Below are 25,764 nucleotides of genomic sequence, written 5' to 3'. Positions count from 1 at the left end.
TGTCCAGGCTGCCGGCGGAGCAGAGCCGATAACCCTCCCTTCCGGCGCGTTCCCCTGAGACTTGGCCTCCGCAACCTGTCCTGCCAGCCGCGGAGCAAAGTGCTCTGCCGCCCGCGCGAGTGCGCCCCGGGGCCTCGCAGCTGCCGGGCGTCCCCGCCATCCACCCCGGGCCCCGCGCCATCACCGCGGCGAGGGAAGAAGCTCGGAGGCACCATCCCGGGGCTCTGCGCCGTCCGCTCTCCGGGATCCTGGCCGCTCACGGACAAAGCCGGTAGCTGGTTTCCGTTAGCTGCTGCCCTCACCCCGAAGGCGGGCGGAAGGTCGCCAGTTGGACGCACAGCCAAACTCTCAGCGCACTCCCGCGCGAGATCCCACATCACCCGGGGCTGCCGTCCTCATTCCGAGCTCCTTCTAGAGCTTGGCTCCCGCTGAAGCGCAACTTCCGCGCCCAAACCTTGCTTTCCCGACGGACCGTCCGCGTCCAGCCGTCTCTTTCCGGCCTGCCCTTTCAGCCCCTCGCCCCCCCTTCCTCCCCTACCGGCCCCCTCCCCTGCTCTGGCCGCCCGCTGCGATCCTTTGGGGACTGTGGCTAAGTGGGGAACCGCCGACCCGCGATCCGAAACGCGCCTTTGCGGCCGCCGGGCGCATCCTGTGGCCTCTTGCGCGGCCACCGGGACGCGGCGCGAAGCGGTCTGGAGGGCGAGCCCTTCTGCGGTCCCACCTCTGCCGCCCCGTCCCTGACACTGGGAACCAGAGCGGGGAGGGGCGGGTGTTTCTCTGTGGGGGAGTAGGGAAGAAGCTAGGCGGGTACGCGCGGTGCCCCAAGCCTGGAACCAAGGAGTGCGCGTTGGTCTTGGGCTCCGCGCGGGTGGAGGGGGGTCGCCCTGCCGCGGGGAGGGGAGGCGGGGCACCCGGGCGTGTCGGGAGGCTGGGGCCGGTGACACTCGCTTGGCGAGGGTGGGGGCGAAGCGCTGCGGTAGTGGGGGGAGGCTCCGGCCCTGGTCTCCACTCTAGGCCCTGGTTGGGGGGCGCATCGCGGTCGCCCGAGCTTTCAGCAGGGGGCGCTGCTCCGGGCGTTGGGCGGGGGTGGGGTGGGCCAGGAGGGGGGGCCGCGGCTGGCCGCGCACACTTCCCCCATTATTAAACACTATGTTCAAAAGGCGCCGGGGGACTTCCCGGAGCCACGGAGCCCGCGCCGCCCGCCCGCCCGGCCCACGGAGCCCATGGACCTGAGTGCCGCCGCCGCGCTGTGCCTCTGGCTGCTGAGCGCCTGCCGCCCCCGCGACGGGCTGGAAGCGGCCGCCGTGCTACGAGCGGCGGGGGCTGGGCCGGTCCGGAGCCCGGGGGGCGGCGGCGGCGGCGGCGGCGGGCGGACTCTTGCCCAGGCTGCGGGCGCCGCGGCTGTCCCGGCCGCCGCGGTTTCCCGGGCCCGCGCCCCGCGCCGCGCCGCGGGCTCCGGCTTCAGGAACGGCTCGGTGGTGCCGCACCACTTCATGATGTCGCTTTACCGGAGCCTGGCCGGGAGGGCTCCGGCCCGGGCAGCCGCTGTCTCCGCCTCGGGCCATGGTCGCGCGGACACGATCACCGGCTTCACAGACCAGGCGACCCAAGGTACTTACACCTCTTATGTGCCCGCCCATCCAGTCAGGTCCTGGGCTGAGACCAGCCCCGCAGCCGTGCCGCCGCTCCGTTACATTTGGGGCCGCGGCCCACCCTCAGGTGATAGAAACTTCGCCGAGACCAACACTTTCCAGCCCGCTGCACCTGGACTGCGGCGAGAGTCGCGGCAGCTCCCGGGGCCCGGTCCCGGAGGGCTGACTGGTCCCTCTCCCAGGTCGCCCTGGCCTTGCAAGCCGGCGGGTCACTCTCGAGGCGGCAGGCAGAGGCTAAGATTCGCTTCTTGGGGAAGGGTCTGGCGTGGCCTCGGGCTTAGAGCCCTCGGAGAAGAAAGGAGGGCAAGAGTTGTGTTCCCTGGAGTCACACCGAGAGGAGAGTGCACAGTGGTGAGGGTGATGGCTGCTTCCTTGCAGCAATTTCTGCAGCTTCCAGCCTCCTGGAGGCCACACAAATTGGGGGAAGCCCAGGGAAAACTAGGGCAGAGGCAGGTATCAGACTAAAGTAAATCGCCCTGGAGAGGCTGGTGGCATCACCAGGTATGAGGAGTGCCCTGCTCAGCAGGTTGGTTTGGGTGGTCATGGCTTGTATGTGTGTGACGTGTGTAGCTATGGGTGCCTGTGTCTGGTGCTGGGCTCCTGGGAGAACCAGAGGTCAAGGATTCTGGTGGTGCGGGGAGGAGAGGCCTGCTGGGGACCCTGCAGGAATGCAGGCCTCTCTTAGACAAGCACCCCACCTTGTTCTGCCCTGGGCCTTCCAAAGGTAGGATGTAGGTGAGGCTGTGCTGTGGCTGCTGTATGTCATCTGGATTTTATTAATCTCCATTGAAATCACTAAAGCAGACAGATAGAGAAAATTTAACTAATTTCAGGCGGAAATGCAAGTAATTTCGGCTTTAATTCTATCCAGCCAGAGACCCAGCATGGAGGGCAGGAGGGAAAGAAAGGCGAATAGGGTTGGGAAGTGAGCGGGTGGGGCTGAGGCTCCCTGCTTAGGAGCCACTGAGTCAGTACACCTCAGATCCTAGCCTGGGAAGGCAGGCAGAGGCCTTGCAGTGACCAGGTCATCCATCCCCGCCAGCACATGCCCAGTGCCTAGCACAGACTGCTTTATTTTGGGTACCTGGACATCCTGGTACTCAATCTCCAAATGGCCCTATGGTTCGGTTAGAACTATCAAGGCTTCTCTGACGGCCTGACGTGGTCCCTGGGCTGGATGCTGGGATACTTACAGGAAGCCCTAGTTCTGGTGCACAGGGACAGGGAATACTCTAGACTGAAGGGTGCCCTGTAGGCTCCCAGGCTGCAGAAGGGGGTGTGCTGGGCTCTAAGCGGGCACAAGCACCAGCGTCTTCTTAAGGTTGAGCTAGTTCTACCATGGTCTCAGATAGGAGATAAATCCTTTCTGGGGAGCTCAGCTTGGCTGGTTGAGCCTGAGAGGCCTCCTCTCCCTCCTCCCTCTTGGGGGAAATGGAGTGGCAGGGCTGGTGAACAGGGAGAGGCGGAGGATCTGCAGGGAATCTCAGAGAAAGTGCTCCTTGTGTGGCCCCAAGTGTGCTTCTCCAGCCTCCCTCTCCACCCTGAGTCTCAACTTGGAGCAGAGATGCTTGAGGTCCCCAGAAGCCATTGACAGGGACAGAACCAAGACCTCAGGGCCTGACATTCGTGGCTGGTGAGCAAATCCCCAGTGGTGGGGGGAGTCTGCACAGTCTCTCCGAGTTTAGGGGCAAAACGAAACCATATGACCTCCTTCAAAGGGAGCTCCTTATCTGCTGCGTGGTGGAATTTTAAATTTTTTTTTTTTTTTTTCTGAGCCCAAAAAGGAAAAAAAAAAAGAGTGTCCACATTGGAAATAAAACCCCTAAGCCCGAGATAAGTCACTACGGAGGGAAGAATGAGCTCGCGAAGGGACAGACAGGCGGCTCCTGGAAGCGAGACCTCATTCGGGACGCTGCCCTCACTGCAGCAAGGTCATTCGGGGATGCCCCGCACCCCTCCGGGAGGTTCCTTTGCCGCCTTTCCCCCTCTTTCGGAGGCCGCGGGAGCACCAAGAGGAGGTGCGTTTGGGATTGCAGTCGCGAGCAGCAGCTCCCATTGCTGTAAGACCTGAGACCTTGGGCGAGTCTGGCCCCTGCCTAGGCCTCGGTTCCCCTTCGGCAGAGCGAGGTTGGACTAGAGGGTTTTTGTGGCCGTGCAGACGAATTCTCCTGGACGAATCGCCGATCTCCAGCCTGCATGGGAGACCGTGGCCAGCGGTGATGTCCAGGCTGGGTTGGGGGAACAGTGGTAGCGGAAGAGTTTTCAGGAGACAAGAATTTTCCGTTTTCGCACAGCCGGGACTTTCGGCTCTCCTGGGGGATCAGCAGGGCAATAACGATAAGTCTCCTTAAGGCCCAGGACCTCAGGAGTGGGCGCACGACTTCTTTTCACCACCGGAACACTGATCTTGGATTCTGGCCCCGCAAATCCATGGCTCTGGGTCAGGCCGCGGAACTGTAGCCACCTTCAGTCCTGGTCTTGGGTGTAGGGGTGCGCTCCTGGTCCCGCGGCTCAGGGATATGCAGTGATGTGGGTTGTTGGGGTGATGGGACTTTTGGCTTCCTAAACCAAAGCCCGGTTCCGATAGCCTGGGCGAAGGCGTCTGCTGCTCTGGGCCAGGCTGGCAGCGTTCAGGCTGGGGCAGAGACGCGGGGTTGGGCGCTGGCTCCAACAGGCCTCGCTCCCATATCGAGGGCAGCTGGGCCATTTGCTTTTAGGAGGCCCCGCGCCGACAGTGTGCAGTATTCGCTCTTACTCAGCTCTTTCTCTCTGTCCCTGCCGGTCCCTCGCAGACGAATCTGCAGCCGAAACAGGCCAGAGCTTCCTGTTCGACGTGTCCAGCCTTAACGACGCAGACGAGGTGGTGGGTGCAGAGCTGCGCGTGCTGCGCCGGGGATCTCCAGAGCCGGGCCCAGGCAGCTCGACTTCCCCGCCGCTGCTGCTGCTGTCCACGTGCCCAGGCGCCGCCCGAGCGCCACGCCTGCTGTACTCGCGGGCAGCTGAGCCCCTGGTCGGTCAGCGATGGGAGGTGTTCGACGTGGCGGACGCCATGAGGCGCCACCGTCGTGAACCGCGCCCCCCCCGCGCGTTCTGCCTCTTGCTTCGCGCAGTGACAGGCCCTGTGCGGAGCCCTTTGGCACTGCGGCGTTTGGGCTTCGGCTGGCCGGGCGGAGGGGGCTCTGCGCCAGAGGAGCGCGCGCTGCTAGTCGTCTCCTCCCGCACGCAGAGGAAGGAGAGCTTGTTCCGGGAGATGCGCGCCCAGGCCCGCGCACTCGGGGCCGCTCTGGCGGTACAGCCGCCGCCAGACCCAGGAACCGGCACCGGGTCGCCAAGGGCAGTCACTGCGGGCCGCAGACGGAGGAGGACGGCTTTGGCCGGGACGCGGACAGCGCAAGGCAGCGGCGGGGGCGCGGGCCGGGGCCACGGACGCAGGGGCCGGAGCCGCTGCAGCCGTAAGCCGCTGCACGTGGACTTCAAGGAGCTCGGCTGGGACGACTGGATCATTGCGCCGCTAGACTACGAAGCGTACCACTGCGAGGGCGTTTGCGACTTCCCTCTGCGCTCGCACCTGGAGCCCACCAACCACGCAATCATTCAGACGCTGCTCAACTCCATGGCGCCAGACGCGGCGCCGGCCTCCTGCTGTGTGCCCGCGCGCCTCAGCCCCATCAGCATCCTCTACATCGACGCCGCCAACAATGTTGTCTACAAGCAATACGAGGACATGGTGGTGGAGGCCTGCGGCTGCAGGTAGCGCGCGGGCCGGGGACGGGGCAGCCGCGCGGCCGAGGACCCCCAGCTGATGAGCAGCAGAGGGCTAGCCTGTCACCGAGCGTGGGTGCAAGTCCGATGTGACCCAGCGCCCTCTCGGAGGAGGGAGAGCACACGTTCACACTGACACACACTCGTGCAGTCACACACACATTTACTGGGGACAGCATGTGAAAGCCTTGGGAAGAGATGCCCTGCCGGTACCGAATGTCAGAGCCTTGTGTATTTTGCAAACAGATAACCGTGGCGCCCACTGCCTCCATTTGGGGAGAGGAAGGTGTTTGTGCTTATGTTGCAGTAACAGGCACGAAAATCAGGTAGAAACGGGTTAGGAAATTGGAAGCTCCAGAGTGGGAGAACCAAAGGGGTACTCGAGCATGTTTTATCTCACCCCTTCTTGTCTCTGGCCCGACGTGGGGGCATCGCTTCCCTGGGTGGCTGAGCGCTGCGTGGTGCACTCCGTGATCCACTGCAAGGCTGTAATGCCCTTTCCGAGGGTTTGTGTTGCATGGGGCCGTTTACTCTGGAACTGTTGCAAAAAGCATCTTTTTTTTTTTTTTCTAACTTTTAAAATTTAACGTGCCCCTGCTTCATTTTTGAAAGGGAAGTTTTGTCTGAAAGAAGGTGTTGTGGAGCTTCCCAGATTTGTGCAAAGGTCGGTACCGCCCCCCCCGCCTTTTTTTTTTTTTTTTTTAAATCAATTCCAATTGGAAATGTTCTGGAAAGTGGAAAGGATATTTTTCTTTTTGTGGGGAAGTGAAATGGGGGAGGGGTTGAAACGGCTGAGTCTGATCTAACAGGATATTGGGGTGGGATAGGATCTGCCAAGTTCAGAAGCTCCCCAGCTGGTCAGGGGGAGATGGTACCCATGCTTTGGGTGGCTTAGGAGGAAGTTAGTGCAATGGCCGGGAATGGGGAAGGTGGGAATGGGGAGGGGAGCTACTGCTTTTCCTAGAGACCTGCCAGGAGGTTTTCCTAAGAAGCCGGGGAAGAGGCTCTCAGGGCTTGAGAGGCAGGGAGGTGTCCTGGGTCCCACTCCAGCCGAGGACTCTGCCACGTAGGTGCAAGCTCCCAGGGGCCGACCCGGGCTTGTGCTAGTTATCAAGTAAGTCGGCCTCTGCTTTTTACCTGCATTCGCTATGTTGTTGCTGTAGTTTTTGGCAGTGCGATAGTAACGGGAAGTGAAGCCACACAAAAGTGCTTTTGTCAGACTTCAACTCACAACCCAGATCTTTAGAGCAGGGGGAAGGTCTGCCCCTTCCCCTCATCAGCTCCTTGGCTTGGCTGATGTGCCCTTGGAAGGGCAGGGCCTTGGTGTGGGGGAGCAGAGGTGGAAGCCTATCCCCCAGTTGCCAGATTTTGCCCCGAAGAGTCTTATCGGTGGGAGGATTTTCTAGGCATGTAAAAGTGAGTTCGGACATTCAGCCTTCACTGTTTGGTTTGATTTGTTTATGCCTGGGAATCCTTTGTGGCTTTTTGTCAGTAGGCTGGGAGAGGGAAACTAGTTGGACTCCACCTGTCTGGGGTGAGGGCTTCTTAGAATAGCCCCGCAGCCCTCCCAGTGCATCTGTGTGATGTGCAGGACTTTCCCCTTCAGAGTCCTGGGGAGCATTAATTCCACCCTGTGTTGGATGCAGGACAGTTCATACACATTTTGATTCTCAGTGATTACACTCTTGAGAGAGAGAAGACAGACTTAGGATTTAGATACAGCTAATTTACTTATGGGCCCCACCTGAAGCAATCGGTTTTCATCCTGTAAAATTCTCCCAAAAGAAAAAAAAAAAAGCACGTGTTACTCTTAAAATTAAGATGTCCCCCTTCCTACTATGTGAATTTATATTCTGTGGCTGTATGAGTAGCTATAAATAACCAGAAAATGAACAGTGTCTTCAGGTTAAAAATTTTAAAAATATCCCAAAGTGGCTGCGCTGGTACAATTCCACCTTACTTTAGTGACTGGGCAAAGATTGTCCCTAAATTTGTGGATTTTGCCAGAGACACCTCACTCTCGTTTTCTAAACGAAGCTTGTCATAATGAAGAATTATATAAAAAAAAAGCACTAAAGTGTTAAAAGTTGTAGTATTAGAAGGTTTAGAAAGGAAGTTAATGACAAAGTGCAGTTAAATGTTATTTTGAAGAAAGTCTAGGGTATTTAATATCTTTGGATAAAAGCAAACATTTTGATAGTTTTTTAGTGACTAGGAAAAACAATTTTTTGGGCAGAAATGTCTTTAGCCTGGCTTTTTTATGGTAGGGAAAAGAACTGTCAATTTCCCCTCATTCCTTCTGATGACCTCCTTCTAACGAGATGTGTTGTGAGTGGTGTGGGAAGTAGGTACCTTCCTGCATCTTGAGTTCAGGTGGCACCAGGGGGAGGGGTGTTGTCCTTGGACAATGACCGTTCCTTCCATGGCCCCATACCCTCAGTGTGCTCTTTGTTTACTGGATAAAAGGAATGCTTCCCAGATTTCTCTGGAGCAGGTGAAGCCCCCGGGGGCCACTCTGCCCAACCCTCTGGCATCTCAGTCCATTCACTAGGTGAATGCAGAGGATCCATTTCACTTTGTAAAAATGACAACAAAGGGCCAACACGTGGGACAGACGGCTTTTTGCTGCTAAGATGTGGTTTAACTAGCATTGCCAAGATGTGGAGAAAAGCGTTCTGCCAACACAGTTGGTAGTAGCACCCTGAGCTCTCTGTCTTCTAGGTAGTGGGGGACAGGCCTGGGTGACTGGCATGAACTCAGCTTCTCTGTTGCAACCCCCAGCTGGAATCTCCAGTCACTATGGATGGGAGAACTGACAGGCAGAGAGAAAGCATGTCAAGACTGTGAGTAAAGGCTGTCCCCTCAACCCCAATCTGAGGTCACCAAAGTCTCCCTCCTAAAGTAAACAGAATTTTCCATTTCGTTGGGAGAATTGTGCACTACTAGTTGACATCATTTGAACCATGATTTCCGGGTAGTGAGTAGGATTTGGTATCCCTTAGGGAGCTCGGGGCAGGCCAGCTGGGGCCCAAGGGGGGCTGGTGCTGGGTCTGTCAAACACGAAGATAGTCTGGTCACTGCTGCTTGAAGCCAAGGCTTTCGTGTTAAGGAGGATCACCCACACTGGCAGGCGGGCATTTCCACTGATGCCCAAACACACTTGCTTTGTTGAATCCTGACTTTCCAAGCAGCTGCACTGGGTCTTCCAGAGAAGGTGGCAGGCTTTGCCGTCTTAGCTTGGGGAAGTCAGGCTGGAGCTGTGCTAAGTCATTGTATCCATGCTCCCCTTCACCGTACCCTCCTGGCAACAATATGAGGTGTGGATTTTGTGATAGGAGAATCCAGACTCCACGAGGCCCAGGGCAGTCTCTTCTCCTGGCAGCTCTCATGATGTCGGCAGGAGTGGGCGCCTCACCTTGGGTACTGAAGCGAATACCGATAATCCCGTGGATGGAACAGGACGGAGTGTAATTCAGTCCCTACACATTGTATATGCTGTCGTCAATTTCATTTAAACCCACAGCAGAAAACAACTAGGATTTGTAGACTGATTTTCTTCTTAGAGCAGGGAGAAAAATGACGTTCTTTCCAAAAGCAGCTAGTGCAGAGATAAGGTCAGGCTCTTCCTGTGCTTGAGTCTGGTCTCCAGGAAATCCAGTGGCAGGAAGAGAGTGTCCTGCGGCTGCCTCTGGGTGCACAGAACCACTGGGCCTCGCTGATTCTCATGAGAACCTGTCATCTCAGGGAGACAGACCTCCCCCTGGCCCTCAGTGGGCCATAGGCCAAGAGGCCTGAGTCAGATCGCGCAGTGAGCTGGAGGGAGCAAGGCTCTGAAAGCGGCAGTCTAGCAGAGGGAGCTTGGGCCTGCGCTTGCCCCTCAGAAAGTGTCTGGATTGGGAAGGGAAGAGAAGAGAGGAAGCTGCCGAGCGAACCCAACAGCCAAACTTTGGGCGAGTGGAAAGTAACTAGATCCCTCTGGGGGATGGTATATCTGAGCTGCACCAGAGTCAGAGCCCACTGTGGGCTTCCGAGTGCCCAGAGGCAGCTGCTCCCACGGCATGGCCTGCGCCCGCCTCAGGGGAGGCCACTTGGGCCAGGGCACCACAGGGCGTCTCCTGAGAGAGGTCTGAGGCTAGTTATGGGCAGTCACCTCCCTGCTGGAGCTTCATCTTCTGTCCTGTAAAATGATGCCCTCTCCAGTTCCAAGGTTCTAGGATTTTACCTTGCCCTAAAACCCACTCAGACAGCTTGAAGGCAGAGCAAATGTGATGGCTCCTGGAGAAGGTCCTCTCCCAATCCCAGTCCCAGAGCCATGTCTTACAGGTTTCGCAGCTCTTGCCTGTGCGTGTGTGTGTGTGTGTGTGTGTGTGTGTGTGTGTGTCCATTTTACTCCTGTCCTCAGTAGGTGCCTCATGGATGTGCTTTGAATTCCCCTGGGCTGAGGCAGGTGCGGGGAAGGCCCGCACCTTGAGGGTGGGGTTCAGCTACCCAGAGCCAGGAGCTGGCTGAGGGCACTGCCCACCCAGCTGCAGTTCCTCCTGTGCTCAGTGGGGTAGGTACAGCCACACTCAAGCTGAGACTGTCTGAGAGAGCTAGTGCTGGGAAGGGCTCTACCTGCTGCCAGGGCCTCTGCAGGCAGAAGAGGAAAGGCAAGGCTCTGCCTGGTTGGTCACCCAGACAGGGACCTGGGACTGTCCCAGAAGCCCTGGACGAGGCAGGCAGGACTGTCCCAGAATGGACTCCTTGGGTCCCCACCCCCTCCTCACCACCAAGCCCATGTCTGGCTCTGAGGTCCCCTTGCAGCTTCCCAGGAGAGTGACCCTGGGGTAGCATCAGACGAGCTTATCTCTCTCTTCCTTTTTATGATCTGGAAAATGGTGGGAGAGGTTAACATAAAGCAGCACCAGAAGGGAGGACCGAAAAAGATGTTTATTTCTAAGTTTTCAGACAGCTTGGCATCTTGTACCTGGAACCTCCTGACCATATAGACTGGAGCAGAGCTGTCTCCCTCCCTCTGTGCTTTTATGGGCTTTAATCTGTGTGCACAGCTTAGTACATCACAAATAGTAACTCAGAGTGAGGCTGTAGTGAAAGAAGCCTATTTTTTTTTTTTTTTCAGGAGGGCCAGCGTCCTAGCCTGAGGAGACGCCTGGTGGACACACACTGCAGGGAGAGGGTTGAGAGTTGGCCTAGTGAATCAGAGGGGTGACTGAGGGCCCAGAAGTTGCCACATGAGCTCTGATCATCATTCATGGGTGCTGTCTGCCCATCACCTGCAGGTACCCACCTTAACCAGAGCTTGGCTTGTGGCCTGCAACTTGGCGACAGGCCTTTGGCTGGGCAAAGTTTGGGCTGGTGCTTCATAGTGGCAGGAGCAATTACAGCAGAGCAACCCAGGATGGGTGGTCATTGAAAAATGGGTGTGAAGTCACTGAAAAATCAGACCGAGTTTCAAGTTATGCTCACAGTTGCTGAAAAAGCAAAAATACGCCCTTAGAGCAGCAGAGCAGCATGCGGCGGTCCACTTCCTCCTCCTGTGCAGAGCTTGCAGGCCCCTTCTAGCATCTGTGCATGGTGCGCATGTGTCTGTGACAACAGAAAGGGCTGGTTTCTCTCACACATTTCCCTGACAATGGCAGGGGGGCTGCAGCAGTCACAGAAACTTCCGGAGAGACGTGTTTCTGTACAGTCAGGTGAATTTGTTGGCAGGACAGCTCGGTGACGATATAAGAAGTACCGTTTCACTTTTTTTGTCAGATGAACTTCCTTCTGCTAGTTTAGAAATGCTTCACTCCAGAGAGGGCCACCTGGTAGACGCTGTATTACAGAAACTTTTAATCCCTTTTCTATGTCAGGGGATGCTGAGATAAACTGTCTAGAACAACAAGGAGAAGCTTCTGACTGTCACACCCAGGCCACTTCCGGCAGAGTGGTACAGAGCTGCCAGGGCGTGGCCAGCTGCTTTGCATCTGCATTCCTGTTTCATGACCTTTTGTGTTGTGGGCCAACAGGAGTGCCACGTAGTGGGGGCTGGAGATTTGGCCCGGCAGGAGGTGGGCACGTAGCTGTCTTCTCTGCAGAATACCTGCACTGCTCCATCTGACCAGCAGTGGCAACAGCCACACCCAGTTCTGCATCTAGCTCCTGCCCAGACCTTTGGCTGCCAGAATCTAGAACCATGGCTGACCAAAGCGAGACTTCCGAGTAAGGTTAGTTCACAGGCATCCTGCTGAATTAGGAGACAGGAACTAATCCGAAGTACACGGGGCTAAACTTCCCTCGAGGACATTTCCTGAGCTGCAAGATGGGAAGGGACAGCACTGAAGCTGGTGAGCTGGTGCAACTGCACACACCTTTTCTCTGTTTTTCAGTACTCACAGGTCATCCTGGGGAGATCTCTCATGGGCCATGGGCAGCCCATGCCTGGATTTTTTGGTGAATGAGTCCAAAAAGCAGTGACCAGGTGGGGCTGAGGGCCTCCCCTTGCCTGCGCCTTTTTATCTCTGAGTGACTGAGGGCTGCCAAGGCCAGACAATGCACATGTGTCCTGCATCCTCCCCTCGCCTGGGGCAGCAGCAGCTGGGCTTGGGGTGAGTAGGCTGGCTTGAGGAAGGGGATGCCCACAAGCAGGGCTCATTTCCTGGGTCAGGGCCTGTCAGACTCAAAGTCAGCCCTCTAGCATTCTGTTTAAAAAATGATGACGCAGTTCAGTGAGAAAGAAAGCTCAGGATAAAATGTGTTTTCTGGTGGGGAAATACTCACGTGTTCTAAGCCAGGAACAGAGACTCTCAAGAGAGGCATTCTCTGGCATTCTCTGCCTTGGATAAATCATGGATTAAACATGAGCATCCTTATAATAATTTTATTTTTGTATTTCACTTTACACTGTAATGCAAACAGCTTTTATGTTTTCTTTGACAAAGAATCATAATTGAGTCACTTTCGGTCTTTTAGCTAGAAGCATTTCACCCTAAATGAAAAGTTAATGCATTTTTTACAAGGATTAACATGCTAACTACAACTTGCCCTTTCAGCAGATGACAATAGGGGTTCTGAAAAGTTTGGACAAAGTCTTTTTCTTTTTGCATACAAATAAAGCAGCAGATCATTTCTCTGAAGGTTGTTGCAGAGTTCCTGTACCAGCTTACAAAATGATGCTGTTTAAGTAGGCCTTGGGTGGGCAGCAGAATTCTGCACGTGACGAGTGGCCTGCAGCTTAAAAAGCAAATTTCATCTGATTCCAGTACTGTGATTTTAAGGAAATGGTAAAACTCAAAGTGCTGGTAATGCCATCAAGGCTCAACACGCCATTTCCTCAGCAGCTAAAGACAAAAATAATTATTTTGGTGAGGGGATAGAAGTCCTTTCGCTTTGCAGTGACACCCACTTTTTCTTAGCTTGGCTTGGGAGTAATGAGATTGGGGTGTGGGGGGACATTAAAAACTCATTTAAGGCAAACTGAAATCTCCTTCGTCAGCATTCTTCCTGCTGGTGTAGCCAGAGCAGAACTCCGAGGCTTGCAGGCTGGGCTGTCTCCTTGCTGCCTGGCCTGGGTGTTTATTTGGGCAACGCAAGCTGACGTCGTGAGGTGTTGCCGATGCCCAGGCCAGCTAGCAGGGAGCCCTCCCAGGGCTGGTAGAAACCTATGTGTATATGTATTCTCAAATTTAAATAGATTGTACATAGTGAAATGTAAATGACATGTAAAACAGCAATCTCTATTTTTCTTATTATATAGCAGTATATATTTGTTAAACGTGCTTGTATACTCTTCATTAACCATTTTAATATTTTGTACAGATAAGTTGATTAAATATTTGATTCATAAAACCGCTCATGACTGGTCTCTAAAGGAAAACATTTTCAGCTTTTGTTACTCAGCCTTTCTGTGTTACTGTAGTCCTCAACTCATTAATAGAATAGCGGCCAGCTATTGAGGCATTAGGACTGACTGCATTTTAACAGTGGGAGTGACATAGCAGGCCTGGCTCTACTTGCCCTTGTGCCGATCATTCCCTGCGATCATTCTCCTGTGTTGTCAGATCAGGTGTAAGGCTGGGGCCCTCTGGCATGGGGGGCCGCACCCTGGGTCTTGGTGACTGGTACGAAACTGCATAGGATGCTGCTGCACACAGCCTCACATGGCATGAAGTCACTGCACAGCAAGGTAAAAAACATCAAGCCTGGGTTCAGGAAAGGAGGCCAAAATGCAGTGGAAAACATTTTCTCTTTGGGAAGTCAGCATGATAATGTGTAGAGTGAGTGCTCTCATTCCAAATGCAGTTTGAGTGGACAGGTTTTCTGTGTTTATACATCTCAGGCTGCTGCGGGACCTGTCTCACTCCAGAAAGCATGAGCCCTCCCCTCCTGGAGGCTGCACAGTTAAGTCTCTGAAATCCCAAGGCATAAAGTCCCTTGGAAGCCGCTTCCTCTGCAAGGCCAATTACATACTTCACAGAACCCAATAAGGTCCTACAGCAAATCTGACAGGGCCTTTTTTGCCCAGTACTCTTCGAGACAAGTACAAAAGCCTGTGCTCGGTGACACCACGAAGAATGCAGCAGGACAGGATCAACCACACAGCATCTGTTGCTATCCCAGCTCTTGCACCTGACTTTTGCCTACAGATGAAGGAGAAATCTATTTAATGTGTTCCTTAAATATTTCTGGGAGAAGACTAACGACAGAGCAGCAACTGTAGGAAGTTGACAAGGACTTAGCCTTATTAGTGACTTGTTACCAGGATTACCTCTTTTGGGATATGGAGCCTGCTGGAGTGACCCACCTTTTCGTCAGTGATGGCAGCCCATGTTCATGGTGAATCCAATAGGCCACAGTTTGTTAATGCAGGTTCCTATGGTCATGTGACCTTCTGGTGAAAGATCAAGAAAGCCTGCTTTCTTTTCACTACTCCATTTCATATTACTAAATAAAGGAGTCTCTTTCTTTGGAAGAAAAATTGTGTTCCCCTTTCAACTAACTCATTTGGCAGGTAAAATAAATGTGTAAGTTCTACAACCATGTCATTGAAAACTGGAAGGTCTTGTCATGCTTTGTTTATAAGCATCTTTTTTCATTTTCTTATTTTTCAGTCTCCATTTGACCTACCACAGCATTCTGTGGTTAGAGTACACATTCAGTAGAGTAGTAGTCACAGAGAGAAAGGAAAGTCGGGGATGGCATTTAAAATTTTATCTAATTTCCCAGACACTGATAAGAGCACATCTAAAAGGCCTGTCCATGACTAATGGTAAAGGCGGCTAAGACTGACTTCTCCACTCCTTCCCTGGTCCTGTCAGGTCCTGGATCTGCCTCTGATGCCTGCTCATTTCCAAGCAGGCCAAGGCAGAGATGCCTCCAACTGCTGTTCCATTGATGGTGGTGCCTAACGTGGTCATGGATGCATGTGTTCTTGTGCCCTAGGAACCCTGTGACTATCTGCTCAGAAGGGACAATGATCTGGAGAGAAACTTGTCCACTGCGATGTGCCACCAGCATGCAGCCCTGTAGGCTGTGGGTGTTTGCCGAGTCCTAATCACATGCAGGTGCGCAGCCCTTCGCAGTGGCCAGTAGTAGGAGGAAGCCCAGATGTTCTGCAGAGCCTGAGCTGGGTGGATTTGCAGAGGCGGGATTCTAGTCCCTCTGTGAGGGAGGGAGACCCTGCAGGTGCACCGCGCCCCCTGACTGTAATGGGCGCCCAGTCACAGGGTCACATTCTCATCCCAGGGAAGAGGAATTTTCCCATAGACTTACGCAGCAAGGAAATCTATCCCTGTGTGGGGAGGTCAGCACAGGCCCCTTTGCCAGAATGTTTGAGGAATGCAACACAAAATGAAAATGCTCGATTATCCCAGAGCACAGTCATGTGTATTGTTGCTGTAATTCCCATTTGGGGTGCTGCGCGGGGTTAGTGCTCAACAAATAATAAACTACATATTTGGTAGTTGCTAATACCCAAACTCCAGAGGTTTTCTAATTGTAGAAGAATGGAAGTAACAGTTGCAGCCGTATCAGACAAGATGAATGGGACACAAGGGATAGTGGCCTTGCTTCCTTGCAGTCCCCCAGTGCCAGACACAAACAGTCTGCAAGGATTCAGACATCCTTGAATCTATCTGACCCAGTTGTGCACAGCTCTGCTGGGGAAACACTTAAGGGATGAAAGAGCAAGTGTCCATGTCTGCACTCCCACTGATGTGTCAGTTTTAAGATGAAGAAGCCCTGAGATGTGATTTCCTGGTAGTCTGATCCAATGTGAGAATTGCACTTTTTCATAGCTTGCCTATTAGGCATGGTATAAACTTTTTATTAATTTAGATAACAAAATTTATAGACTACCCTGAATAGCAGGGTATGCCATTCAGGAGGGAAGGGCCCTCATTACTCAGACACTTCCCATTAGGACCCATATTCGATATGCCCTGACAGTACAGAGATGACTAAGACAGAAGGCCATCTTCTAGGACTCTCCTGAGGGAAGGGGTGTTGGTGGAAGCAGGGAGGAATAGACTTCAGAGACACAATTCCCGCAGCAATGATAAGTCATTCAGTAGACACAGGCCAGGCCAGGGGTCATGAAGGCTGGCAGGGCGTGGGAGGGTGGGAAGGACTGCTCTGGGAGGCAGGAACAGTTGGTATTTTGGGCCATGTCTCATGGGGTGGGGTAGAGGATGGGTGTTATCAAAGCTGGAGCAGTGATTCCTGTACAGGGGAGCCCACAGGCAGCTCCCGTGCCTGGCATGAGACCAGGTGGCTATGGAAGAGTTGCAGAGGTGCCGGCCATGTGACTGCAGCCACAGCACTGACTCCCAGTATGTGGGCTTGCTTTTTCTCAATCCACTGCCTTATGCATTTTTTTGCCCTTTGAAAACTGGTCTCTGTTATAGCTTTCATTCTTTTAAAACTACTCATTTATTACCAACTGTCTACTCTTCACTTCCTCTGTCAATCGGATCCTCATTTGCCCTTTGCGTGGCTCTCTTTGCCGGCTCTCCATTTTTGCTAGGCTTGCCCCCTGTGGCCTCCAGGAGGCAGCATGATGCAGTGGAAAGAGGGGATGAAGTGGTGGCTCTGGAGTGGACGCCTGAATTGGAATATGGCTTAGTTCATTTTCTGTTGCTATAATGGAGTACCAGAGACTGGGTAATTTATAAAGAAGAGATTTATTTCTTACAGTTCTGGAGGCTGGAAAGTCCAAGATTGAGGGGCTGGCATCTGATGAGGACCTTTGTGCTGCATCTTCCCTGGCAGAAGGTGGAAGAGCAAGAGAGCATGATAGAACAACAGATCATACTCGCAGCCTAATAGCATGCCTTTTTATTACTGGCATTAAACCATTCAGGAGGGAAGGGCCCTCATGATTCAGACACTTCCCATTAGGACCCACCTCCCAGCAGTTGCCTTGGGGATTACGTTTCTAACACGTGAACTTTGGAGGACACATGCAACTACAGCAGAATTCCAGCTCTGTCATCTACTAGCTGTGAGGTCCTTAGCAAGGCACCTCAGTGGTGATGTGTATAATGGGCATAGTGAGAACATCACAGGATTGGGAGGCCTAACTGAGACACTGTAAAGGTGTAGGGGTGAGCAGCGGGGGTAAGAGATAATCCTTATCTGGATTAGCTCTCATCCACTCCAAACCACCTATCCAAGTTCTATCTGTTCTAGGACTAGGGGCAACCTCATCCTCTTCTCTTTTCCAAGAGCTTTCTCTTTATAGAACTGTAGAACCACCCAGAGCTTTCTCTGTCTCTCACTCATGCTCTGAGGATGCTCACCCAGCATCACACTCAGTGACACTAGTCTTGCTATAGAGATGCCTTCAGCCTGGTGGGAAGGACCAGACCCATGTCCTACAGATACTCCTCACCTGGGCCAATATGATCACTTACCCATGTCTGTATGGGGCACAGGCAGAAATTTCAGTCCTCTTAAAAAGTGATTAGAAGAACACTCATATGAGCTTCGCTGTCCTCAGCATTCCTGCAGAAGAGCTTCATTCAAGGCCCTACAGATGCATTTGTTCACAGAGCACACTCAGTCCCAGCCTCCAACCTCTCCTTAAGGCCCACCCCCAAGGGAAGGAGCAGCCCAAATATATCCTTGCCTCTTCTCTTCTGCAAGAGAAGGCCAGGCACAGAGATGTCTCATGCCACCTAAGAAATGCTTTGCTTCCCACATCTTTTCTAAATCGACGTTAGAACATCCTGGGCTGTGTGCAGGGAGGCCTACATGGGCTGAGGCCAGAAAGCTAAGCCAGGTGAGCAAGTGTTATCCCTGCGTAAGAGCCAAAATGCTGACTGCTGGAATCAAGTTACAAGCCTGGTGAAACAGTGCAGGGACTGAGATACCACAGGGTCCTCCGCTATACTAAAGAGAAGAGAAATGAAAGGAAAAAAGGAAAAACACGTTTGCTGTCCTCCTTTAGGTACCATTTTATAGAGCATCTACCATATGCCAGGCAACATACTAAATGCTATATGCATGACCTCATTTTATCTCCCTTAAAAAAAATAAGGAGCAGGGAGGTGAAGTCTTATGTCACAAACCTAACAAATGACAGATCTGGGATTTGAACCCAGGTCTTCATTTACTGTGTACAAGAGGAAATAGCCTTTCTGGAAAAGAAGCAATGAGACACCGATGCAGGAGATAGCATGGTGGGATTTTAAAATAATTATTTTTACAAATTCTAAAACATCTCAAACTTCCAAAAAATCTGCAAGTACAAAGAACATTATTTTCCCCTCAACCATCTGACAGTAAACAGACATGATGCCCTTCACCCCCAGATACTTCCGTGTCTCTAGTACAAACAAGGACACTCTCTTACTTCTCCCCAGTACAACCACTGAAATCAGAAAATTAACAGTGGCATCTTACTCCCAACTAATCTTCAGACCTCATTCAAGTTGTGCAAATTGTCCCAACAATGTCTTTTATAACAAAAACATCCAATTCACAATCTGATGTTGTGTCCAATTGTCACGTCTCTTTAGTCTCCTTTAATCTGAAATATTTTTATTTATTTATTTTTTTTTGCTCTTTTTTAAAAATTATTTTAGACACAGAGGTCTTGTTTTTTACACAGGCTGGTCTCAAACTCCTAGCATCAAGCGATCTTCCCAGCTTGTCCTCCCAAAGTGCTGGGATCACAGGTGTGAGCTACGGCACCCAGCCTGGTTTTGTTTTAAATATAATGTAGGATGAAGAAAAATCAAGCCTTTGGTGGTCCCTGTCTCTCCAAAGGTTGAGTGGAGAAGCGTATGGTGAGAGGCCCTTGGTGGCCATGGACATCAGGCCACACAAGCCACAGCGGGCTTGTGGAGATTCTGATGGCTCAGAACAGACTAGGAACAAACATGGGCATGGTCAAGGCTCAGTCGCTGAGCACTAGGTAACTCTGCAGGAAGTTAAAACTTTCACAAAGACCATCTATGTGGTTGACTGGGACATACAGCCAGAGCTGCTTCTGGAAAATGGATTTCATCCACTGTCCATTTTAGTCTAATCCCTAATGAAACAGAATGAACTTCAGTCTCTTGAAATCTGATTCTTCCACCTATGAAAAAAGCAATGAGAAAGGTGGCTTTTCATTTTAAAAGAGAGACTTTGAGCTGAGTCTAACTCAGGAGAACTGCTCAAATTGTACCCTCTCTTCCCAACCCAGAGATCAGGCCAGATGAGATCAGAAATGCTGGTAAAACATTTATTTCAAAAATTAATTTGGTGCTCAGATGATAAATACAAATTAAGAACCAGTATCTTTCTTAGGCTCTAAAAACCAGAAATAAGACACAATTTCATACATGCAGACTTTTGAAATATGGAGTAATGTTTAAAATAACAGCTAAAAGAAAAGCTCTGAATGTTACTCTTTATTCTGGTAGGTATGATTTACCCAGTATTGTTTATGTGCCTTGATTTAGTATTAGTGAGTATCTCCTGTATGCAAGCCACTCAGAGCCATGATTCCTAGTTTCTAATATCCAATTTCTAGGCCTCTCATGCAGATGCCAATAAAGGCTCTGTGTGCAGCCCTGTGCTTATGGCCTGTGTATCTATTAGCTCTTCCCCTTGGGCTAATAGCACTCCTTGTCTAGAGCTTGGCTTTTCCCCTCTGAGAAGTTACTTGCTGTGATGTAGAAGCTATGCCAAAGCACAGTAACTCATTGAGCACTAAGCAGTAAGTTGGCAGCAAATCAGAGCTGAATCTTTCATCAGGGGGCTTTAGGTTTTGAGGGGAGGGACATCTCATTGTCCTTAGGGAATGATAATGCCATGAGGGATTTCCTCTAGGAGAAAAAGGAATATTTCTGATACATCATCAACTGTCACTGCAGTATGTGTTTCTCAAGATTGAGTCAATTTAGAGGAGGCAGCAATATTGTCAGCCCACTCTAGGCCAGGGAACATGTGTCTTCTCTGCCAGACCTCAATGTGTCTAGAGAAGGTGAATTCACATAACTTAACGGCTGAGTTTGGTTCATTAACAAAATTTCTTTCCAGCAAGTGAAGTTAATGCAGAAATAGAGAACTAATGTATGGTAATGCTTTACTCAGCAGTTTAAAAGATGCTTTTAAAAATTATTCACTAGAAGATTTCCAGAAGAAAAGAATCATTAAGTAGCTAAGAACTCTATCCTTGATGGCTAGCACACTATTTGGCTCATTGATGGTCTTTAATAGAGTTTTACTACAAGAATTACAGAAGGAGCAACTGCATGTTGGCACATCCAAACCTGCTTCGGGACAGCCCAGTGCCTCACCATCCTGAATCTGGAGAGGAGGAGCCTGCAGGGAGCTTACAACCTGGCAGGCTAAGGCTCACCATAGAACTTGCTGGTTGTCTTGTGGCAGGAGGCACAGTTGGGGTCCTTCAACAACTCTTTATCTGGTTAGCTGACCACAGTAATGTCTGGTGAACCTTATTCTCTGTCTAGTGCAGGTACATTAGACGTCACACTGATTATCTCAGCCAAGATCTATGCTAAGTTAGTGTGGGCTCATCTTCATCTTCTGTCTTAAAGGAGACCCAGGTTCACTTCCTGCTCCTGGAACGTGAGTGTATCCTTGTCATAATCACATACACTTCACATGTCTAACTATACTCTTAACATTCACTGATTTCTTTTACATTTTCTAGTAGGTATTTCATAATTTCCTCCAGAAGAGCCTATTCTACAATGTAATTCAATTAAAATCAAGTACATGTAGACTTTTTTTTCATCTGCAAAGATCCCGCCTACCAAAATAAACCATATGGTGCCACTGGGCATCTCGTGCAAACATGAGACTCTGTGTAGATCACTGTGTTCCCTGAGTCTTGGAAAATGTATGGTTAAACCTATGGAATGATTCATCAACTGTGTTTACTTCAGCCTGTAACATGGCGAGCTGAGAGATGGTTTGTAAGACAAGGGTTCTCACTTTCTTCATTTCTAGTAGCAGTCTTCAAAATTAAACATTTACCTACTAAGTCTAGTATACCGACTGCCTCCATGTACTGGCAGTGGGGGCTTGTTCCTCAGGCCAATTTACATTTTGGACAGGTCATCCTTTAGGGAGTCAGCAATCATGTTTGCCACTTCCTGGTTAAAATGGGTGATGAAAGCATGAGGTATGTTTTTCTCACAGAGTCGAATGTCTCCTTCTGGAAAATCCTTCTTAATGTCTTCATAGTATTCTTTTGGACACCAAGGATCTACAGTACCATAATAAAATGTAAGCTGAAAGACAAGACAAAAACATTTTATTAGAAAACACATTCCCTTCCCGACACAGATATGACACCAGCAGCCGGCAGTGCTCTGAGGACAGCACCTATGCCTGGCCCTGGGAGCTAGTCCCTAAGCTCTCTCCAGAGTGTGGCTCTCTCAAGGTAGCAAGGCTTCGCAATGTACAGGGGTGCACTTAGAAGAATTTGGTGGGAAGATACCCATGCTGGGAGACTCTTGTGTGATAGATCCCTCATAATTCACTGAAAGGACTTACCAGGAAAGTTTTGTGTACTGAGGTTGGGATGGACACTGGAATGAAGGCCGGTGAGGATGACGAAGAGAGTTATTGAGACACAGTCACCAAATGACTAATGACCAGTTAATAAACTTAGTTGTTTCCAAATAGCCACATGGTAGTCATATGGGATATATTTGTTGAATGAATACAAACATGGATCAGATAGACTCAGGCTTTCCAATGTAGCTGATGAAATGTGATCAGAATCCTAAGAAAAGGTTCTATGCAGCCTGTATGTTGATTCAGTGGGGAAGTGCAATAATCATACTTTAGTTGACAGCAAGCAGCTGAATGGAGACAGAGCCTCCTCTGTGGCATTACTAAGACCCTGAATGGATATCTACCTAAACCTGCATGTGATATGTGTGTATACATTGCTCTAGGCTGCTGTGTTTCACTGAAAAACTGCTATGTTCTAGTTCTGTTAGCTCTAAAAATAAAGGCGAAAAAGCAATATCTTATATTCCGAAGGATAGATAGTGGCAATTTCTACAAAAACCAAGAACTAAATCTTAAAGATCCTTTGACCTCTGTTACTGAAAGAAAGAGTTGTGCCCAGCTCCAGCTCCTAGCTGGCCAGCTGTAGTCACTTGCAGCTTCCCTAATACACCAAATGTGCTCCCTCACTCACTGAATTGCTTACTCATTCCTTGGATCAGCAAATACACATGGAACACCTACTTTGTATTAGGAACCTGGAACATAGAGATAAGACAGTCTTGGGGGAGGGGAGAAGGGGACCCCATGTACACAAAACAATTTGAGAGCTCAGGTGAGGCACAGCTGGTCAGAAGTGGTGGGCAGGAAAGATTCCCCAGAGTTGATGCCAGAGTTGAGTCTTCAAGCTGGGGAAGCACACTGTGGGGAGAGGACCAAGCAAACCAAAGCTTGAAAGAGCATGGCATGTGTGGGGAACTGGAATTCCACATGGCTGGAATATAGGGTGGTGGGAGATAAGACTGGAGAGGCGGAAAGGGATGAGGTCATGGACAGCATTTTCTATGCATGCCAAGGAGGTTGCACTTTATCCTGAAGTCCACAAGCAAAAAAAGACTGCACAATGAGGTGACATGCTCAGGTCCCTATGTCAGGAAAACCGCTCTGGCCACAACAGGAAGAGGGATTGGAGGGGATCAAGTGGTGGGGGAAGAGGGTGCGGGGAAACAGGCGTTATTGCTTACTGGATAGTTTTAGTGTATCAATTAATAAATCCATGACCTGAATATGGGACAGATGAGACTGATCTTACAAAAACAATGGCCTTTATTACAATAACATGATGTCTTAACCAATATTTAAAGAGAGAGTTCGCTAAAAACACTTTATAGAGGAAAAAATTTACTCCAGAGAGTAAATTATGAACAAGTAAACCTCAAGTAGCAGACTTACTGTGAATTGCTTCATGGAGGTTTCCTTTTTTTAAAATTATATTTCAAATTCTGGGACACATGTGCAGAGCGTGCAGGTTTGTTGCATAGGTATACATGTGCCATGGTGGTTTGCTGTACCCATCAACCCGTCATCTACATTAGGTATTTCTCCTAATGGTGTCCCTCCCCTAGCCCCCTACCCCTCGACAGGCCCTGGTATGTGATGTTCCCCTCCCTGTGTCCATGTGTTCTCATTGTTCAACTCCCACTTATGAGTGAGAACATGCCATGTTTGGTTTTCTGTTCCTGTGTTAGTTTGCTGAGAATGATGGTTTCCAGCTTCATCCATGTCCCTGCAAAGGCCATGAACTCATTCTTTTTTATGACTGCACAGTATTCCAGCTTCATGGAGGTTTTCTTGGTTGTTACCTGGGGTTCCAGTTTTACACGCTGCAGAGGGCCTGCAACTTACAGATTTATCACTTAATTCATTCTTCACATTCTCCTACTTTTCCTTACTCCAACCATTTCTGGGCATTCCAAAGCCCCTAAAGCCAAAATTCATTTTGCCATGGTTCTTAGCAGAGTAAGAACTTCTTTTGTTTCCTGGAGAGTGTGAGGGCCTAGCAGTTGCCTGGTTCTTCCTCCTGGTCTCAGCTCTTTCCATAGCTCTAAAATGCTGCAACCTCACAAACAGTGGGAGACCATCCTGTCCAGTAGTAGAAAAACAAGTTTCCCAGGATCTCTCAGCAACTACCCTACTATAGCTTTGCCTTGAAATACTGTCAAGAGTACAAACTATTTGCAGGTATCAATTATCTACCAATAGTGCTGACAACATTAGGCTCTCTCTAAGCTACTCCCTACACTTACCACCAGCAATCTTTTCTATTGTATTCAGGAAATAGGGTAAGGAACAGTCGCTATGCAGTTAACTCAGCACTTCCTCAGAACAGGGAACACTGCTGAGAAATCTGGAAAGTCAGACTTGGGTTCATGCCCATCAGGTCTGTTCCTCTGCTCCAGGGCATGCTCTCGCCTCAAAATCTCTGGACCTTGAGGCAGCTACTCTAGGACCCTCACTCCAGTACAAGCTACAGTGTGAAGTCCTATGATAATGGCAGTCAGCTTAAAGGAAAGCCAGATAGAAAAGACCTCATCTAATGCAGTCTCCTCGACAAGAAGAGCGTCACTACGCACCACTGTTGCTTTCTGCCTGACATTTCAGACTGTTTCCATGAAGAACGTACCATTTACTTTTCTGTGATGCAATTACAACTTGAAATGCTTCCAATGAGAAGTCCAGCTTGATGAGCCCTCAGCACTGAGCATCCCTGTGCATGCAGTTAAAGCAGTGATTTGAGCAGGGGTGATCAACATGGATTAAGGGACCTGACACCCACCTCGGGGTATCAAGAGACAGATATGTCCAAGTAATTATGGGGCACATGTCCAAGGCATGTGCTGGGAACCTCAACAAAGAGTGGTGTCAGTGTTCAAGACAGCAGAACAGTGAGGAGTCTAGACCTCCCGTATGCTTATCTGATTTTATTTCTCAATTCTCTACAATTGTTAACCGTTTGAAGTGGGCCCCATTCGGTTAAACGCCCAACTGATGATGGTGGGCTCACATTTTTTAAAATTTTGTTTTCTTTTACTAGTTCTTTTTCAGGCTATATTCTCTAAAGGGCTTCCTATGAAAGTCTTGGCTTACAAGTAAAACACGTGGTTATCTAATGCCTTTACGTACACTGGCTTGAGATACTTCCTTTTCCCTATAAATTATAAATCACAGGCAATAGATCTGACCAGAGGACTCTGCACCTGCAGCCCTGGACAGGAAAATGAGAAAGTATGGAGTGTGTGGTGGCACTGGCGGGGGATGGGGGAGGAGGGGTGAAGTAGAAAGAAAGAGAAACAACTGGACACCAAAAACATAGTCGTTAACAGTGCATACTCTTATTTAATGGTATGTAAAAATGAATCGCAATGCAACATGATGAGCCGATGGGCTGAGAGTAATGGCCAGGCTCTGTGCTAAGTAAGCACTTTACATGTATTATCTTGTTGTATCCTCACACAATACTCTAAGGAAAGTATTGTACCCATATTTTACAGAAAAGGAAACTGAGGCTTAGCAAGATTAACCTGCTTATTTCAAGCAATTCTGCATTGAAGAGCTGGGCTACAAATCCACAGACAACATTCCTAACCTGTACCTTTTGCTACTATTTACAATTCCAGTAAATAGACCCATGTTATAAAAACACAAAACCTGACAACTGACAGGTCTTAAACTGGATATGAAAACTAACAGAGTGTGAGAGTTGTCAACAGGAGCTAACCCAGCCATCTTTATTTTTATTTACTTATTTATTTTGAGGCAAAGTCTTACTCTGGGCCCAGCCTAGAGTGCAGTGGTGTGATCTCAGCTCACTGGAGCCTTGATCTCCTGAGCTCAAGTGACCCTCACACCTCAGCTTCCAGGGTAGCTGGAACCACAACTGCATGCCACCATGCTCAGCTAATTTTTAAATTTTTTTTGTAAAGATGAGATCTCCCTATGCTTCCCAGGCTGGTCTCCAACTCCTGGGCTCAAATGATCCACCTACCTCAGCCTCACAAAGTAGTTAAATTACAGGCATGAGCCACAGCACCCAGCCTTCCCAACTAACTACCTTTATTTAAAGCCTTCTCACAGTCTATGTAGCTCTTCTGAGGCACTGTGTGTCATGGGGGTGATAACCGCTGTGAAAGTACTGGTATTGTTAACAAAGAATCACAGGCAATCAGCAGGATGTTTACATTCAAAGGTTTGGAAGAAAATAAATTATTTCCTGTAGTGTATTTCTCCTTAGCACTTGTTTTGGTACTCATGAGAGTTGATAAAAAGTATACATCATTGTGATAGAAACTTTTCTGTTTCCAAATTGTCATGTTAAGTAACCCATTGTTTTCTA

General features: G+C 50.2%; 3 protein-coding genes across 4 annotated transcripts in view; 1 reads left to right on the top strand and 2 right to left on the bottom strand.

Annotated features, from left to right (window-relative positions):
* HS1BP3 (HCLS1 binding protein 3) overlaps positions 1–25,764 on the bottom strand; it is a 642,583-nt gene that overhangs the window by 48,918 nt on the left and 567,901 nt on the right. The window lies entirely within an intron of this gene.
* On the top strand, positions 628–13,244 carry GDF7 (growth differentiation factor 7). Its single transcript, XM_050754593.1, has 2 exons — positions 628–1,611; positions 4,445–13,244. Exons 1-2 carry the CDS (start codon positions 1,224–1,226, stop codon positions 5,404–5,406), a joined length of 1,350 nt encoding a protein of 449 aa, XP_050610550.1. The 5' UTR covers positions 628–1,223; the 3' UTR covers positions 5,407–13,244.
* Positions 19,112–25,764, bottom strand: part of LDAH (lipid droplet associated hydrolase) — a 147,842-nt gene continuing 141,189 nt past the window's right edge. For both annotated transcript variants that reach the window (XM_050754596.1, XM_050754597.1), the window contains one exon: positions 19,112–21,145. In XM_050754596.1, the coding sequence (XP_050610553.1) occupies positions 20,954–21,145 (192 nt within the window). In that variant the 3' untranslated portion in view covers positions 19,112–20,953. The remainder of the gene's footprint in view (positions 21,146–25,764) is intronic.

The sequence above is a fragment of the Macaca thibetana genome, chromosome 13, assembly GCF_024542745.1.
Source record: "Macaca thibetana thibetana isolate TM-01 chromosome 13, ASM2454274v1, whole genome shotgun sequence".
Classification (NCBI taxonomy): domain Eukaryota; kingdom Metazoa; phylum Chordata; class Mammalia; order Primates; family Cercopithecidae; genus Macaca; species Macaca thibetana.
The sequence above is the reverse complement of the archived record's forward strand: the minus strand, read 5'-3'. Positions and strand labels throughout refer to the sequence as shown.